The sequence below is a fragment of the Gossypium arboreum genome, chromosome 1, assembly GCF_025698485.1.
Source record: "Gossypium arboreum isolate Shixiya-1 chromosome 1, ASM2569848v2, whole genome shotgun sequence".
NCBI classification, from domain to species: Eukaryota; Viridiplantae; Streptophyta; class Magnoliopsida; order Malvales; family Malvaceae; genus Gossypium; species Gossypium arboreum.
The window spans coordinates 119,787,382-119,806,336 of NC_069070.1; the positions used below are offsets into that span (position 1 = coordinate 119,787,382).

General features: G+C 35.3%; 1 protein-coding gene across 1 annotated transcript; it reads left to right on the forward strand.

Annotated features, from left to right (window-relative positions):
- The first annotated feature begins 15,747 nt into the window (after positions 1-15,747).
- On the forward strand, positions 15,748-17,548 carry LOC108482853 (gibberellin 2-beta-dioxygenase 1-like). Its single transcript, XM_017785939.2, has 3 exons — positions 15,748-16,204; positions 16,294-16,657; positions 17,099-17,548. Exons 1-3 carry the CDS (start codon positions 15,825-15,827, stop codon positions 17,348-17,350), a joined length of 996 nt encoding a protein of 331 aa, XP_017641428.1. The 5' UTR covers positions 15,748-15,824; the 3' UTR covers positions 17,351-17,548.
- Positions 17,549-18,955: the final 1,407 nt, after the last annotated feature.

Genomic DNA, 18,955 nt, shown 5'->3' on the forward strand with positions numbered 1-18,955 from the left:
GTTCTCTTCTCGTGGAAGTAATGAAAAGTTATTTCTTTGAATTCCTTGATTAATCCAGCCACTAAATTGCTGTACTTAATCAATTTTGAGTCCCTCACTTCCCATTCTCCACGGATTTGGTAAATCACTAGGGCTGAGTCTCCGTATACCTCCAAGATCTCGATGTTTCGCCGATAGTCGCATGAAGCCCCATGATACAGGCCTCATATTCTGCGATATTATTGGTACAGAAGAAGTTCAGTCTTGCGGTGAACGGATAATGATTCCCGTCCGGTGATACCAGGATTACTCCAATTCCATGTCCTAACGCATTCGACGCACCATCAAAGCACATCTTCCATGACCTCTCTTTTGATGACTCGGATTCTATTTCTGAGATGCACATTAAGTCTTCGTCTGGGAAATCGAATCTTAAAGGCTCATATTCTTCTGTTGTTCGAGTTGCTAGAAAATCAGCTATTGCGCTTCCTTTTATCGACTTCTGACTTACATAGGCAATGTCATATTCTGAGAGGAGATTCTGCCATCGCGCCATTCTTCCTGATAGTGCCGGCGATTCCATCATGTATTTTATCGGGTCCACTTTGAAATCAACCATATCGTATGGTACAACATGTATTGTCTAAGTCTCCGAGCTACCCAAACCAAGGCACAAAATATTTCTCAATGGATGAATACTTTGCCTCATAATCGGTGAACTTTTTCGAGGTAGTAGATCGCTTTTTCTTTCTTTCCGACTCGTCGTGTTGCCCCAAGATGCAACCCATTGAACTTTCGAACACAATCAAATACAATATCAAAGGTCTTCCGGGGTTGGCGGTACTAGCAATCGGAGGACTAGACAAATATTGTTTTATCTTATCAAAGGCCACCGGCATTCCTCGCTCCATTCTCCCGGTTATGTTTTCGAAGAAGCCGAAAGATTGGGTCGCATTGGTTGGTAAGCTGAGCGATAAATCGGGCAATGTAGTTTAATCTCCTTAAAAATCCTCTAACTTCCTTTTGCGTGCGCAGAGGTGGTAATTCTTGGATGGCTTTTATTTTATCTAGATCAACCTCAATACCTCTTTTACTGACAATGAAGCCTAGCAACTTTCCCGAGGTAGCCCCGAATGTACATTTGGTGGATTAAGTTTTAGTGAAACTTTCTCACCTCTCGAACAACTTCTTGAGGTTCACCACATGCTCTTCTTCCCTGGATTTAGCAATCATGTCGTCGACGAGACCTCTATTTCTTTGTGTATCATGTCATGGAATAACGTTACCATAGCCCTCGATATGTTGCCCCAAAGATTCTTTAACCCGAATGGCATCACCTTGTAGCGTAACGTTCCCCACATTGTTATGAAGGTAGTTTTCTCCATATCCTCGGGGCCATTTTGATCCGATTATACCCCGAGAATCCGTCCATGAAAGAAAACAATGAATGTTTTGTTGTGTTGTCCACCAACGTGTCAATATGTGGCAAGGAAAATTATCTTTTGGGCTTGCTCGATTCTCGTCATGTAATCCACGCACATTCGTACTTTTCCATCTTTCTTTGGTACCGGACTATGTTAGCCACCCATTCGGATATTTGGAGGATTGTAGGAAGCCGCCAAACCGCTTTTGACTTCCTCTTTATCTTCAACAAAGATTTCGGTCTCATCCGTCTTAATTTTTTTTGGATGGGCTTGCATTCGCTTTAATGGGAGCTTATGGACCACTAAATCTTCATCTAGCCTGGCATGTCCTGGTATGACCATGCGAAAACATCTTTGTATTCATGAGTAAAGTGATCAAACTATGCCCGTACTCTCTCAAATAGAAGTCCCAATCTTCACTTCTTGTTTCCTCTCTTGATTGCCCAAATTTATCGCTTCCACAGATTCTTCATGAGGCGAGAATCTGTTTATCCTCTTGCTCCACCATTCTTAACAATTCAGAGACGAGACATAATCTTCACATTTTCTTGACTTCAAATTCTCCTAAGCAAACAACCTTCTCAAAATCGATTTCAAGATTCAGAATCGGCTTATTCATGTCGTCAATATCCGAGCACCTGAAAGTTGAAATGGAAAAGGAAGCTATAGGGGGACATCCAAGTATTGGAAACAACAAACAAAATGTTATGTCATGGTAATGAGGCAAATGTAAAGATAGGCTATGAAATGAGAAAATGATCATGAAATTAGTGATAACGCGAAAAATCGTGACAAAATGCATCTTCATCGATATTCATTTAAATGATAGAGAGCGAATGAAAGCTCTTACAAAAGAATTCTATTATATCTAAGGACACAATAGAAGGTTAATGTTTAGCATTACTCTGAAGACTTATAAACTACAAGAAGCTCCTCAGTAGTCCAATTGTTCAACATAAAACCAGGAGGGCAAAGGCGTATCCTCGAGACATCTTTACTTGCACCAGCTTCTTTATCGATGACACTTATACTGACATTCTGAAAACCCCTTTCAATTAACCCCAGCATGTTTCGTAGATCATCTTGTCCAGGGTACAACATTCCCGCAGATGTAAATATTTTTGACAAATGAGGGTACTCTATCGGTTCCCATTCTAGTTCTCGGCCTAAAGTTCTTGCAATTCTTCTCTCTTGATCCTTCTTCCACTGTCTTCTTCTTTGACGCATGTCATGCTGGAACCCCAAACCATATCGGGCCTTGTGGTACACTGGCTTTAAAGCCCTAACTATTCCTTGTAGATGTCTCCATAAACCTCTTCTCGCACGAGCTCCTCTTCCTACAGTCAACTTGACACCCATTCTGGTATTTTTCGACGCTTTGGCATCGAATTTTGTTTCCTTCAACGATGAAAGTGGCATTGACGAATTCGAGGATCGAAAGGAACATTCCATCGCGTCCTTGCTTACTTCCGGTATGGCGATCAAGAGAGATAGATGCGACAATGTCTTCTTCACCTCGATTGTGACCAAACACCATCCATGATAAATTTCAACTTTTGATGGAGGGATGATGGAACTGCTCCAGCAGAATGGATCCAAGGTCTTCCTAAAAGGCAATTATAAGAGAGTGCAATGTCCATGACTTGGAACTCGACCTCATAGATGTAAGGGCCCACTTCCAAAGGGATTTCGATCTTTCCCATGACTTCGTGCCTCGTCCCGTCGGATGCCCTTACCATGGAATGACAGGCCTTAAGTAGGACAAATCCATCCAGATTCGGAAAGCGTGGCCAATGGCATAACATTTAATGTCAACCCATTATCGATGAGTACGTTCGGTATTATGTAGCCCTTGCAATGATTCGTGATATGCGCGCTTTCACCGAGCCTCTACCATTTAGCGGTATCTCGTCATCACTAAAAGAGATGAAATTGTCCGCATTCAGATTGTTTACCCATCTATCAAGCTTTTCGACAGATATGTTGTTGGCCACATAAGCTTGATTTAACACCTTCAATAAAGCATTTCGATGTGGCTCTGAATTTAACAGTAGAGATAGAACCGAGATTCGTCTTGGTCGCTTGCTCAATTGTTCCACCACACTATACTCGCTGTGCTTAATAAATTTCAAGAATTCTTGAGCTTCTTCCTTATTCACGTGCTTTTTGTTTCTTGCACGGTGGAATTTCTTGCTCGACCTCGACTTCGTGCATCACCGCTTTCCTTTTTGCTTCAAGTCGCTACTTTTCTTTATCGGTTCAACTTCTTTAGAATAGCACCGTCCATCGCGGGTAAAATGACCTACTTCCCCAATGTCTTCGCCAGGGCTTCAAGCTTTTCACCTTCAGTGTAACGGTTGACATCGTACTTCCACAGATCGCTTTTATTGTCCTCATAGGGAAAGGAGATGGTACTTCAATTATCATTTTGGTTTCACCGGCTCCTTCTTCGCGTCATAATAGATTATTAACGGTCGGCCGCGCTATATGGGAAACCCGATGATTGATTGTCGAGGCACATATTTCTCCACCGTCGGCCTCTTTAGCTTTACAAAAATCCCAATCTCCTTATTGTCCATCATACTTTGCAAGAACTTCAATTCCTTACAGGATCAATGTTATGCTCCCCAATACCATGGAGCTTGCAAAAGCGTGACCTTTTGCACCTTCTCCTTTGGATACTCCGTTAAAACGACAGAGCAACCCTTTCTCACTTAGTATCTCCTGCATTCTCTCGCAGAGGTGTTCGTACTTGAAACCCATCTTCTATTTTGTTGTTTATCCTCCTCTCCTCTCAGCCACATTCCCTTCTGTGGTTTGGGAATGGATTCCGGTCTTCTCGCCAAGACCATCGAATCGCAAAATGCCCGCATCGATGAGCCCTTGAACTCTCCTTTTGAAAGCAAGACAATTCTCGAGAGAATGCCCTCGTTCCCGCATGGTATGCGCAACTAGCATTTGGATCGTACCATTTTGGGTATGGAGGTTTAAGGGGGCCATGTAATGGGGAGATATCAATTGTTTTTCCAGAAGTTTTGGGTACAGTTCCCCATATGATACAGGAATAGGGGTGAATTGTCTTGTCTCTCGTGATTAGGCCTTGTTGGTCTTGGTTCATTTCTGGGTTGGCTTTGAATGGGCGAGTGTTTTGTGGAAATGTGGTGACGGGCCTTTGGTTATTCATGGCGTATCTGAGGTAGGACGGATGTGATGCTTGGTAGTAAGGTGTTTGAGGAGGGTAATGGAAATTCGGGGTGGATAATTTCGAGGTCGGGGTTGGTTAGAATAAAATTGGGAACGTAATGACTCCAGTTCCCACCATGTGGGCTTCGCTCTTTCTTCCTTACGGTGTTTGCTTTTCTTGAGCCTTCCGATCCTTCCATTCTCGCTCTTGACGGCATTCTCTATGAGTTTACCAGATATTACGATATCCGAAAAATCCTTCGTAGCACTTCTCACCAACTTGTCATAGAACGGTGCTTTCGAGTATTGATGAAAAGGACTGTTATCTCAGTCTTAGTCAGTGGAGGCTCCACTTGGGCCGAGATATCTCTCCATCTTTGCACATATTGTCTAAAGGATTCTGCTGGTTTCTTCTCCATCATTTGCAAGGTCATACGGTCCGCACCATCTCCGATACATGCTTGTATCGATCGCAAAATGCTAACGCCAAGTCTTTCCAGATCGAATCTTTTCTCTACTAAGTTGATTGTACCACCGAGAGTCACCTCGTTAGACTATCTTGGAAGCAATGTATGAGTAGTTTATCCTCGTTCACATAACCAGTCATTTTTCGACAAAACATGACCAAATGCGCCTTTGGACATCTTGTCCCATCATACTTCTCAAAATCGTACTTTAAACTTTGGGGCAAAATCGGATCGGTGCCGATCGAGTTCTTTGGCACCTAGTGCGGAGAAGACTTCATGTCTTCTATCGCTTTGAGTCTTTCCTCTAGACTCCTATATTTTACGTCATGGTTATCCGATTTCAACTTGGCTACCTCTGTTGGGTCATCCAGTGCCGAACTAGTGGATCAACAGGACTATCCCCAGGCTTGACGCGAATATTCCTTGCCCCAAATTAGTGGGTGGAGCAGTGGCATGGGTCGATGTTCCAAGCCGCTGGGTTCCCTTGAGTGCACCCTCTTTGTGTTGTATATGCGAATGGTGGAGTGAATCACGGGGATAGAGTGGATCCCGATCGTGGTGAATTCTTGATCGGATTCTTCAATGTCGTGGCTCGCATGGGTCCTTTCCCTTTAACTAGAGCGATATCATCTCCATCATTTTGGCCATTTGATCTCTTTGCTCGAGTGATTCCTCTCGAGATCTCATCATTAGGTCTCTCGTCTCTTGTTGTGATTTGGCCGATTGCTCTTGTAATTCTTTTTGAGTCCTTTCCATCCTTTCAATTCTCTCATTGAATTCACTTCCATCACTCTAGCTTGTCGCTGCTTTTATACCGATGACGTGGTTCCAGTCTTGTGGTATTACAACTGCGAATTATATATTTTGTCTTCAGCGACCGAGTATGGGATATGCAATGTATGGATGAATGCATGAATGAATGTACGAATGTCAAAATGTTAGTATGTTAATTATGCAAGGAATGCAAAAAATTGGTGTTAATTTCAAGGTAGCCCCATATTTAGGCATTTCATTGATCAACATAGCCTATTACACAAAGTTTTCATTTTTCAACGGTTACACAAATTTCCTAGCCACATTGCCTTGTTTCTTTACTTGCTCTAAAAACTCTGATATGTTCGATCTTTGGCTCGGAGGGAATTGGTAACTGAGAACTTCGGCTTCATCTGATAATTGAACAATTTGCATAGCTGCTTTGCGAATTTCATTGATCAAGAAGTCGAGTTGCATTTCTCTTTCTTTGAGAGATCCTTCATACGCGTGAATGTCCCTATCGTACTGCTCACTCTTTTCTTCTAGAGCCTTCAGGAGGCTATCTAGTTATTGTTGATGAGATTGCAGCATATTTTCTAGATCTCGTGTTTTCCTTTTTAATTCTTGATGTTCAGACTAATTTTTGCCAATTCTGCAGTCGCTATTTCATACTCGGCGTTCTTCCTTCTTAACTCTATCAAAGCGCGCGCAGCCTTTTCCTCTTCTTTCTTTACTTTTCCCTTCCAAAACTCCATTCCTTCCTTGATATTGCTAATTTCTTCCTTCCATTCTGCTGTCGACTTGCCCAACCCGCTATTCTTTATAGTGTTTCTTAATTTCTTGTTTTCCAAATGAAGGTCCCTTAAGTCGTTTCTCACAATCTCGGCTTCTCTTTGTACCTTTTCGATTCTGGATCTTTCAACTTGAATTTCAATCTTCGTTGATAGTTTTCTTCTTGAAGGGCACTAAGGTCTCGAGACATCTTGGCCTTTTCTCGTCAATTCTTGTCTTGCCATTTCTAGCTCGACGGCATTTCCTTCGAGAAAGGATTCGGATGGGGTGGTTTGTTGTCGAGATTTGTCGACTATTTACCCGTTGCTTCCTCCATACGTTGTAATCTTGGGTAAGGGTATCAGCATACAAGGCTAATTCCATGAAATGAATTTCCTTCCAAGCCTTTGCGTTGTCTCGGACTCTCTTCATATATCCTTCACCCGTGAAAGCGAACTCGAGTGTGCTAATCCTCCGATTCTGGGAGGAATTGTCGCAAGAAAATTGCCTTTGAACCAATAGCGAGCATATCCAACTCCTCCCCATAACCCAAGTAAAGGTACCCAATCTTGGCTTCCACATTTGTACAAAGAAAACGAAGGACGGATCCGTGGTGCTCTCCATGTTATATCCTCTGCGAAGGTTCTCGAAGATCGATACCCAATGTTGCTCGGTGACTTCCTTCTACCATTCTTTCTTGAGGAAAGCTTCTAGCGGGAGAATGTTTTAGAAAACATATGGAATGGAGTGCGCTCTACCTTCCGTAAGTGACTCAAAATCCAAACATTGAGTAATCACACAGATCCGATAAATCGTCCCTCCCTTTTCTTCGACAACTACTCAAGGACCAAAGGTCTCGGCTAGGATGGTTGGGACAGGTTGATTCCTTGTTTTAACCTTTCAAGAAATCAACTATCGCCACTTCGAGATGTCCGAGAACCTTTGGGAAAATAACCGCACCATAAATGGCCAAAGCGAATAAATTTACCCTTTTCAAAGATGTCGGGATGGTTCGAGTCAAATCTCGTAGGGAGGACCATGGAATACAAATGGTTTCGTTCTTCTTCTTCATTTGTTTTTCAGCCCATGCATCGGTCATGTCTGCGGCCTCACTAACTTTTTCTTGAAGGTCATCGGCTTAGGCTCCTTCACATATATTTTGTCAATTGTACATTGTTGATGCGAGTAAAGCAAAGATACTCTTCTATGGTCGGAGTCATGTCTTCTTGATTGAAGGTGAAACATTGATAAGTCGGGTCCCGAACCAACCATGGCTTGAATCAACTGTTCGTCTACGGATGGTAATCGGTGAGCTATATCTCCATACCTCTCAAGAAAATGTCTCTAGTGTCCGAATCCCACCGATTCCAAATTTGAACCAAATCTTCTAGGTTATTTTGGCGAACGTTCACAGTTATTTGTTCGGGCAAATTGGCAGCACACCTTTCCACAAGACTATCCCCCTTGTTCCTCTGAGTTTTTAGAGACCAGTCCCGAACCACGGCATTCTTCTCGGTTATTTGTGTAATTGACTCCTCCATTAGAAACCCGTTTTTTGGCAACCAACTTTTAATCAACACCTTCCTAATATGATGCCTATGATGCATGATAAAAATAAAAACAAACAAACTTGGTTAGTAAACACAACAAACATAATTTGAAAAATAAACTAAACTACCCGATCCAATTATTTTGCATAAATAGTGTAAATGAAAGGCATTTTCCCCGTGTACTTATTTTGGTGACTATAAGCGGACAGAGGTTCGGCATGGCTCTAATTGGATAGCTCGTATGGTTCATTATATGTAGTCTCGGTTCTAGACAGGTACTCGAATTGCTCGTACTATCATTTTCTAAGATCAGCACGAAGCCTCGGTCATAACCTATCACAGGCTCACGAGTTCAATTCGAGGGACTACATTTACTTATGCCTATGCGGAGGGACAAGCTAACTCACGAAAGCATAAGTCATATGTAACCCGAAAGTATTCACTAGCCTGTGCGGAGGGACGAGTTAACTCACGAAGGCGTAGCGTTTACTTTCACTTAAACGGACGGAGCCCGGGTAGAGAGCTCATGTTATGCGAAAATGCAAGTGCACGGTGTGTGGGGAAAAACTCATAAACCTTTACGTTTTACTTAAAGAAACTAAACAAAAATTAAAACCATAAAAATTGAAAACTAAAAAACAACCAAATAAGCAAGTTAGAAGAAATATTTACAACATGATACAAATGCATGAATTTTGAAAACGAGATTTTCGGATCACGACCAAATGTTTACTTTGAACAAGGAAATTTGAAAATTTGACAAAACGTGTTTAATTCCAGACACGACTCTCAAAAATTCATCCCCAATGAGTCGCCAAATAGTATGACGTAAAATTAGCTTTAGCTTCGGTCGCTAATTGTGGCGATTAAAAACTTGGAAATTAAAGTTTGATTTAAAATAAACCGGGAGTCGCCACCGATCCTTTTTATGAGGTGTGACCGGACACTGTTAGATTTCCTTTTTAAAAACGAGAAAAGGCCGAGTTAAGGTCTACGTTAAAAGCCGAGAAAAATTAGGTTCGAGTCGGTTCTGCGCGAGGAAGGTATTAGCACCTCGCGACGCCCAAAAATTGGTATCTCATAAACAAGTGTTGTCTTGATTTTCAAAATATGAGTTCAAAGTAATATTCAATCGTGATCCGATTCAAAACACGAAAACTTTCAATTTTTGATTTCCCTTTTTTTGAGAAGGGTATACCGATTAAACACGAACCGACAAATTTCACTCAACATAGCAATGGAACCGTCGACTTGGTATTAAACCGATATATTGCCTTTGATTATCGAAATTAATTTAGAAATAAAAACGTGATTTTTAAAACGTGTAAGACAAAACGAATACGAAAATAAATAAACAAATGAAAGGACTAGGTATACATATTTAAGCAGATGACAAACATAACAAAAAATATTAAAACAATAACCGTGCATGCAAGATTAAATATGATATAGTATTGAATACAAGAACACAAAAAGAATACGATGAATATACACATGAAAATAATTAAGAGTGTATATGTAAAATATGTATATGTAAATATTAATGGTATTAGCAAGATGTATAAGATAATAAAATATATAACTAGTGATGTTAAATATATATTCATAATATTTACGTATGTACACAAAATAAATATCGAGGAACACATGCATCTAAAGAACATATATACCAATATATATAACGATATTATGAAAGGGAACGAAACAAATAATGCATAAGGTTAAAACGAGGTTTCAATAAAATTATTACCTATATACATATATAATAATAAAATGGATACATGAAGTGACATGAGAAATATACGTATGAATTTAGTATACAAGGCTAACAATTGAATAGAATCATACACATGCACAATATTAGAATGTATATACATACATAATAATAATGTTAGAACACCTATTAATAATATTACGTAGATATATGCATATATGTATAATAATGATGAAAATAATAATAATAACAGTGAAAATAGGATAATAATAAATATAATAGTAAAAGATAATACTATATTAAATGTGTATATATATATAATAACACACATATGCTAATATGAATAACGATAATAATACTACTAATAATAATAAAATACGAAGAAGTATATATAACATAATAATAATATTAAAATACAATAATTAAAAATAATATTATATATGAATATATACAATATTCACATGTAAAAACGATACTAATACATAGTAATAATAATAACAATAATAATAATAATACTAATAATAATAATAATAATAAATAAGAAAAAAGGACAAAAAATGAACTAAAAACAAAGCTTTGGGGCGAATTTTTAAAAAAAATAAAAGGAAGGACCTATTTGAATGCGCTTGAACGATAGGGGCTTACAGCGCAATTTTCCACGCATTTAAACGGTGCGTATCATAGGGGACCAAATTGCGAGCGCAACAATCAACGGGCCAATTTTAAAAAATATAAACTAAATTGTAAACGCCTAAAAGCGGAAGGGTCATTCGCAATTAGACCCTTCCGAAAAACACGCAGATCCTAACCTCGAGCGGATCAGTCGACCCGACTTGCCTCAAAACAGCGTCGTTTTGTGTTTAAATCCGGTACCAAAACGGTATTGTTTATTGGCTATAAATAGCCTAAAAATCTGAAAAAAAAATCATTTGTGAGGTGGGAAAGAAAAAAAAAGAAAGAGAGAAAGGGAGAGAAAAGAAAGGGGAGAGGGAGGGAGCCCCGGTGGGACTCTGGCCAGGGGTCCGGTCGCCGGACGGCCGTCGGACCACCGTCCGTCTCCAGCGCCTGCCACCGCACGCGGTGGCCGGAAAGGTAAAATTCTGATTTTTTTGTTTTTTTTATTCTGTTATTTTATTGTATTTTTTTGATAAATATATGTGTATGAATTCGGCCAAAAAACGAAATTAGAAAAAAACAATCACCTTAGATCGGTTCTGATTTTAGCTCCTGATTTGTTGATTTTGTTTTTTTGTGTTGATGTCTACCTCGGACTGGTATTCTTGTTATATCTACTGACTTTTTCGAAATGTATGTGTATTCAAAGATCTAAAAAAGGGGGCCGTTTACAGTGTTCCATTCGGCTTTTTATAGCCTGTTTTGTTACATATTTTGTTATTATTTTTGCCATTCTTCTCTGCTTTTTTGTCTGCTATTGTTTGTTGTTTTGCAGGGCATGGGCGATGGTGGCATGGGGAGCTGCGGCGCCAGGGCATGGGTTAATGTCTGATGTCAGAACGAGTGGAAGCCGAACATGGGGGCTAGGGTTTTGGTTGCAGATGGGCTGGGGTAGTTGGGCTAGGGTAGTTGGGCTTCGGGTTTAGTTGTTTAGGCTTAGTGGGCTTATTGGGTTAGGGGTTTTTGATTAGGGTAGGTTAGTTTAGGGTATTGGGTATGGGTTTGGCATTTTGGTAATTGAGTTTTGGGTATTTGTAAAAGGCCCAAAATTGGCCTACAACACAAATGTATATACATTTGCGTGAAGGAAGTTTCTATTTTGACTTTTCGAGAAAAAATAGTATAAATATTAGCTATTTAAGTAACAAGTTCCTCCTTCCTCAAAAAAGGAATTGCTATTAATTAAGCTTGTTTTTGTAAATATGAGAATACACGTTTTAACTATAAATTCTAAATGAATGGTACTACAAATATTTAGATTTTCTTTTATACTCTATATCTGCTTTTATAGTTCATATTCAAGTTCGTGACTTTTTTAATAATGTTATCTTTAAAATTTAAACTTACATTCTATCCTTAAAAGTATAAAATATTTTACCACTAGACTCAACGGTTATTAGTGGACTTAATTGAAAACATATTTGGACATTTTAATATGAAGATTTCTTATTAAATATTGGAAACAAAATGATAAAAATTTAAGAAGTAAAAATAAAACCGTCTGCAATTATGCAATCAAATTAGATCGTAGGGATTGTTTGGATATCAAACTTTAAATTGATGTTAATCGGAGAACTCAACGTAATTTTTTTCACTTCACCTATATTTCAGTCAACTGACATCCAAACATAGATAGTGCTACACATACTCAAGATAGATATCCACATTGTCATTGAACTAAACGTTTGAGATGCCAAGTTATTAATTTGTAATGACTGATTAATTAGTATCAATAATTATTAATTATGACATGGATGTTGTTGAATACAAGAATAAAAAGAAATAGTTTGTAGATATTTTCTATTTATTTATCTGTCTATACATACACGATGATGTAAATATATGAAATGTTATCAATGATGTCTTGACACTATTAAAAGAGATTAGGCATTGGGTATTATTTATCCAGATTCAAGTTTTATCATGGATTATTGTCATACATAAGTTTTGAATTTTACTATACGCAATTATCACGTGTGTTTTATTTAATTATATTTTGAACCTTAATCTATTTTGTTTTATATTGATTTGATTCTATTAATTTGTAATTGCTTGATTATGCTTTTATAATTGTATGGCTACTACATCAAAATAGATTTTCTATGGCGTTTTTCACTAGAGTAGTAGTGTTTGTAATAGCATATAGCAACGTTTATATACGTCCCCAAATACTAGATAGAAAGCCAGATAGTTTTGAAGGTCACAACGTTTCTTATAAAAATACGTGTGTCGAGGCAATTATGAGAGCAGTGATGCAGAACAGTTACAACTGCACTTGGCACTTCTCAAGTTTTATAACTTGCTTTATTTTGAATTGATAATCTTTTGAAACAAAAACATTTGGTCCATAAACTTATATGATATTTTGGAAGTGTGTTGGCCCATTTAAGATCAGTCATTTGAAGCAACAAATTATTGCAAATTAGATTAAATCGAATCGAGTAAATCAGATTTTTCAATTTAAGTATATTGAATCGATTGACTTGAAAAATTAATTTTGGATATCTCTAAATATCCTAGACTTTATGAGGATATTCTTGATGCTACTTTTGTTGCTACTTTGGGGGATTGCATTATGATTGATCTCAATGTTAGCAAGTCCAAAAAGGCTTTATATGCAAGACTTGCATAAGAATTATATAAAGAGTGAGTTTCGGCATTTATTATGTTCTTTAGATATTATTTTTGTGAGTGTATTTTGTGCAAGAAGAATAAATGAATCACTTGGTTTTATAAATTAGGTTTTTAAAGGAAAATTTAAATCTTTAGTGCAAACTTTTTCATTATTTATATGTACTAATTTTCTAATGGAGAATATGTAAATAAAGTTTTTTTTCTAATTATGGAATTGGAAATTTCTAGTGATTTAACAAAATGTTTAATAATGATATCTATCTGGACTAATTTTTTAATTTTTGTAAAATATGATGACCAAATTTTAACAAATTAATATAGAGAAATCAACTTTTCAGTTTTCATAGTAGAGTTAGACTTAGAATTAATCTTCTTTTTTTTTTCATTTTAAAATAATTAAATTATTAATATAATCTTAATAAAAATAAATTATTTATTTTATAATTTGGTCCATGAAGCATAATACTAACTCAGTAATCATATTTTGGTTAATAATTTTAAATTTCAGGGTTTTTTAAATCATAGTAATTAAGAAAACAAAAATATTAAATGTAATACCTTATATATAACATTATACCGATATTCATGTGGATGTCCTTGCAATAAAGTTAGAAGGGCCTAGACGCTTGTAGTTGCATGCCCCACAATGATAAATTATGTGAATTTTGTTTATCTTTTCGAACTAGATTTGCAACACGTGACATAATAATATTGATAATTTTTTAATAAATATCGACATAATTAATTCATGACTTAAAAAAACAATTTTTAAAAAATTGTTAATGAACAAATTGAAATTTAAAAGTGGAAATGAAAATGAAATATCATATAAATATCATAGATAATATACATCAAAATAGATTTATTTTCCGATGGAATTTCAAGAATAATTTCCTTTTTTATAGAAAAATAAATATGCAAAAGTGAATTTCCAGCTCTTTTCATCGGAAAATATCTCGTCAATAATATCTATATTAATTGAGATTTAGATAAGACTCAATCGATATTTATTTTTATGTTCAGTGAAATTTTTAAACATATATTAATTTAAGATCATATCATTAAATTAAAAACATGTTTTTATTAATTAGGTATATTTTATACTTAATCTTAAAATCAAAATATCAAAACATATTAACAAGTAAGTCCTACAATTTTATTGTATTTTATATTTATTTAAATTTAATTAAAATATAATTATATTCATATTTTTAAAGGTGTTTTTACAAACACCATGAACTTTAGATACTCTCAAACCAGACCCTTACAATTATATACAAAGTAGGTCCTATGGAGAATCAAACCTGATATAATTGTACCCTCCAACTTTTTAAAATAAACAAGTGAAATTGTAGCAATGTTTTCATTATAGTCCATGATTTTTGAAAAGTAGATTAAAGAATATACAAGATAAACTTATCTCCTTACCTATAACTTAAGTTCAATGAATTTACCTACCAACAATAATATCATTATATTTTAATATAGAAAAGAAATTAAAAGGAAACAAATTGATATCATATATGTGGTTCATTGAAATGGAATTTGATTCTTTTAATAAAAGAATTTAAGTGAATGAAGAATTTAAGAATTTAAAATATTGATTATAAATAATTGAAAAGGAATATTTTGTTAAAGAAAGATTAATTGAATTGAATTGGATTGGATTGGATTGGATTGGATTGACAGGTTAAATCGGGAGTTGGTTAGAGTATTAATTGGGAAATGGGTATTGAACCAGTTGGCTGAGGAATTAATATGAATCAGTTCAATCGGGTTCTTGAACTAATCTTTTTACATTTTATGATTTTTTAATAATTTATTTAATTAAATAGGACGAACCAATTGAATTGATGGTTTGACTAGTTCATCCATTTGTCCAATTTTAAAAACCTTGACTATAAGTACAATCATAAATAATTCAATTATAAAGCATGATCAGATTGATAATCAGAATTTATCTCAACTTATTTCAAGAGAATCTTAAATAGAATCTAAACATGGTATGAATCAAAGATGTTTGAACCGGACTAAACTAGCTTGTTGAACTAGTTAGACCGAAAATTAACTGAGGTATTATTTTAAAAAAGGATTTTGAACCAGTTAGATCAACAACTGGCTAAAAGACTAGTTGAACCAATAATTAAATTGATTGAACAGATGTTCTTTTTCTTAAATTTTTAATAAATTTTTAATTAAATCAATTAAATTAATTAAACTGTCGAACTCATAACTTAACCAACTTCATTATCGATTCGATTTAAAAACATTGTAAAACTCTAAAAACCTCAAAATAACATTAACAATCACATTGGAATATAAGATGTACGAAACGAAATCGGATTTTGTAATAAAATTAGGTGACTGGTGTTGACTAGACTGCTTTTTTCGTGTGAAGCCCGTATGGCCGACCTAAGCATGTTAGGAAGTAAAAATAAATGTCAAAAAACAATGTATCTTATCTATTATTTTTTAAAAGAAAATAATAATAAAATAATATTTTTAATTAAATATAAAACATTTGTTGCTTATCTCCAAAAACTCTCACTTCCTCTATTCCTATAAATAGCCAAGCAAAACCCAATGCCTTTTGTTCATGTACCCTTCATTCAAACCTCTTATCAATCTCAATATCCATCCATACCCCCACATTGAATAACATAAACTACTGACAATGGTGGTGGTGTCAAAACCAGCAATTGAACAGTTCTCTTCTTACCTGAAAAACAACAAACCAACCACATTGTTCACTCAAATCCCACTTGTAGACCTCTCAAAACCTGATTCAAAACACCAAATAATCAAAGCTTGTGAAGAGTTTGGGTTCTTCAAGGTGATCAACCATGGGGTTCCAATGGAATCCATTTCCGTGTTGGAATCCGAAGCTACCAAGTTCTTCAGTTTACCACTTTGTGAGAAACAAAAAACAGGACAAACTCAACCTTATGGCTATGGTCATAAAAGGATTGGTACACAAGGTGATGTTGGTTGGGTTGAGTATCTTCTTTTGACTACTAATCAAGACCCCAGTCTCCATAGCTTCCAAACTTTGAGGTCTGTAAAACAGAACACTAAAAGAAATGGGAATTCTTTTTGTTTTTTTGGGGGGTGTTTCAATTTTATTTATTGTTTTTCTTTTTCAGGGTGGCTTTGAATAATTATATGAAATCAGTAAAGAAAATGGCGTGTGAGATACTTGAAATGATGGCTGATGGGTTGAAGATACAACCCAGGAATGTGTTGAGCAAGCTGTTGATGGATGAAGAGAGTGACTCTGTTTTCAGGGTGAATCATTACCCACCATGCCCTAATGTTCAACCTTTGAGTGGTAATGGCAATGGCAATGGGGATGTGATTGGATTTGGTGAACACACTGATCCACAAATTATCTCAGTGTTGAGATCTAACAACACTTCTGGTCTTCAAATCTCTCTAAGAGAAGGAAGCTGGATTTCAGTGCCACCTGACCAAACCTCATTCTTCATCAATGTTGGTGACTCCTTACAGGTATGGTAAATATAAAAATACCTTAAAAATATTAATAAAAAATTAGATTGCATTAAAATTTTCATCTATTCCTATTATTAAAATTAATTTCTAAAGATTAATACAAACTTCCATAATATTTTTACCTCCATAACTCATGCTAGAAAAATAAGAAATCCCTATTTCATGGATTCTTTTTACAAGAAAAAGAACTAATTGGAATATTCTTTTTGAATTGTTTTCATCACTTGAATATCTGTCATATCTCACTTACATATTACAGTCCCCACTTAAATAAATTTCTTTTTTCTCCCTTTCTTGGTTACACAATACAGTTTAGCTGTAAGCTTCCAAACCCTAAAAATACAAAGGGAAATCAACTTTTTGGGATCATCATTTTATTTAGATTTGAAACTTTGGGTCAGTTCTTGAATTTTCTGTAACGGATGTTTGTTTTTGCAGGTAATGACCAATGGAAGGTTTAAAAGTGTAAAACATAGGGTAGTGACCAACAGTGTGAAATCAAGGCTATCAATGATTTATTTTGGTGGACCACCATTGAGTGAGAAAATAGCACCTTTGCCATCTTTGATGAGAGGTGATCAACAAAGCTTATATAAAGAATTTACTTGGTTCGAGTACAAGAAATCTGCTTATAATTCCAGATTGACAGATAATAGGCTCATTCACTTTGAAAAAATTGCTGCTTCTTAATCTCTTTTTTTTTTTTTCACTTTTGAGTAGATTTTTTTTATACTTCAAATAAAAAATAGGATTAGGAAAAAGTTTGTAGTATCAAAAAGGCTTGTGTGATCTTTAGGTAGCTCTTTTCCTTTGTACTTTTTTTTTTCTTAATTTTGTTTCAACTCAATGTAACTATCCTTCTTGTTAATATAGTACAAATTTTCATCCCATCATGGATACTATTTAATATAGCATGAAACATTATCAATTCGAAATACGACAAGGATTTGCAGGTTACTTATTATTTACGAGTTGAGTTAGAGTTTTTTTTTATATAATGTCTAAAATGATTCATAACTCTTTTCCAACTTATAAATTAGAAGATAATGTATTTCAGGTATTCGAACCTACGTTTTCCTATATTGATAACAACACTCATACTAATTAAGGTAAGATTCAATTGACAAATGAAAAATAATAATTAAATACGTAACTATATCCAAATTTGGGTGGTCAAATTATACTACATTTTTTATGTAATTCCCTATAAAACCATTACCAGAGATTGTTGCTACAAGTTTGAACTACAATTGGCATCAAACAGATTTTTTTCTTTAAATAAACAGTCAATTTTACTTCAATTATAAAAGGAATTGTAGTGGTCAAAATGTACCGTCTTGCTAGATCCTATTAAAGAACTTAAATAAAATAGGTTTTTTACCCTAATATTATAAAAAAAAATTATACACGAAAATGTGTTGTCAACTAGATTAATTATGAAAATGGTATAAATTTTGGGGTCGCGCCTATTTGACTGGCGCAACACAATTTTTTAATATTAAATTTTTTTTTGTTTAAAAAATTTATTATATTATTATTATTTTTTAAAATATTTAATATAATATATAGGTAAAAATATGGGTTTTATACGGGTGAAAAATACCCGAAACGGGTCGAGCCTGTCAAGTAGGTGCGACTAGTCGCGCCTGACAGGTTGCGCACTGCCATGTCAACTCCCCTACTCTCTTTTTTTCTTCTTTCCTGAATTGCCCTTGTGTTGCACATTTTCGTAAAATATTTGTTCTTTTTTAGCAGGATTTCCAATACCTCGTATAATATGTCATGCACATTTTATTTTTATTAAAAATATTTAAATTTATATTTAAATCTTCGCTAAAACTATAAAATTTATATTTAAAGTTTCTTACGAGGCCGAGTAAGAGGAGTTTTTTAAATAAAATTTTTAAATCAAAAAAATTATATATCTAAATAGGTTGTCAGCTAAATTACAAAAAATTTAGGCACATCAACATATTATACAGGGTATTGGAAATCCTGCTAAAAAAGAATAAATATTTTACGAAAATATGCAACACAAGGGCAATTCGGGAAAAAAAAAAAAGAGAGCAGGGGGAGCTGACGTGGCAGTTGCGCCTACCTGTCAGGCGCGACTAGTCGTGCCTACCTGACAGGCACGACCCGTTTTTGGGTATTTCCCACCCGTATAAAACCTGTATTTTTACCCATATATTATTTTAAATATTTAAAAAAAATAATAATATAATAATAATTTTTTTAAACGAAAAAAATTAATATTAAAAAATTGTGTTGCACGTGTCAAGTATGCGTGACCTC

Coding starts and splice junctions, on each gene's coding strand:
- LOC108482853 (XM_017785939.2), top strand. CDS start 15,825: ATGGTGGTGGTGTCAAAACCAGCAATTGAACAGTTCTCTTCTTACCTG. Junction 16,205..16,293: donor CATAGCTTCCAAACTTTGAG/GTCTGTAAAACA, acceptor TTTCTTTTTCAG/GGTGGCTTTGAATAATTATA. Junction 16,658..17,098: donor ATGTTGGTGACTCCTTACAG/GTATGGTAAATA, acceptor TTGTTTTTGCAG/GTAATGACCAATGGAAGGTT.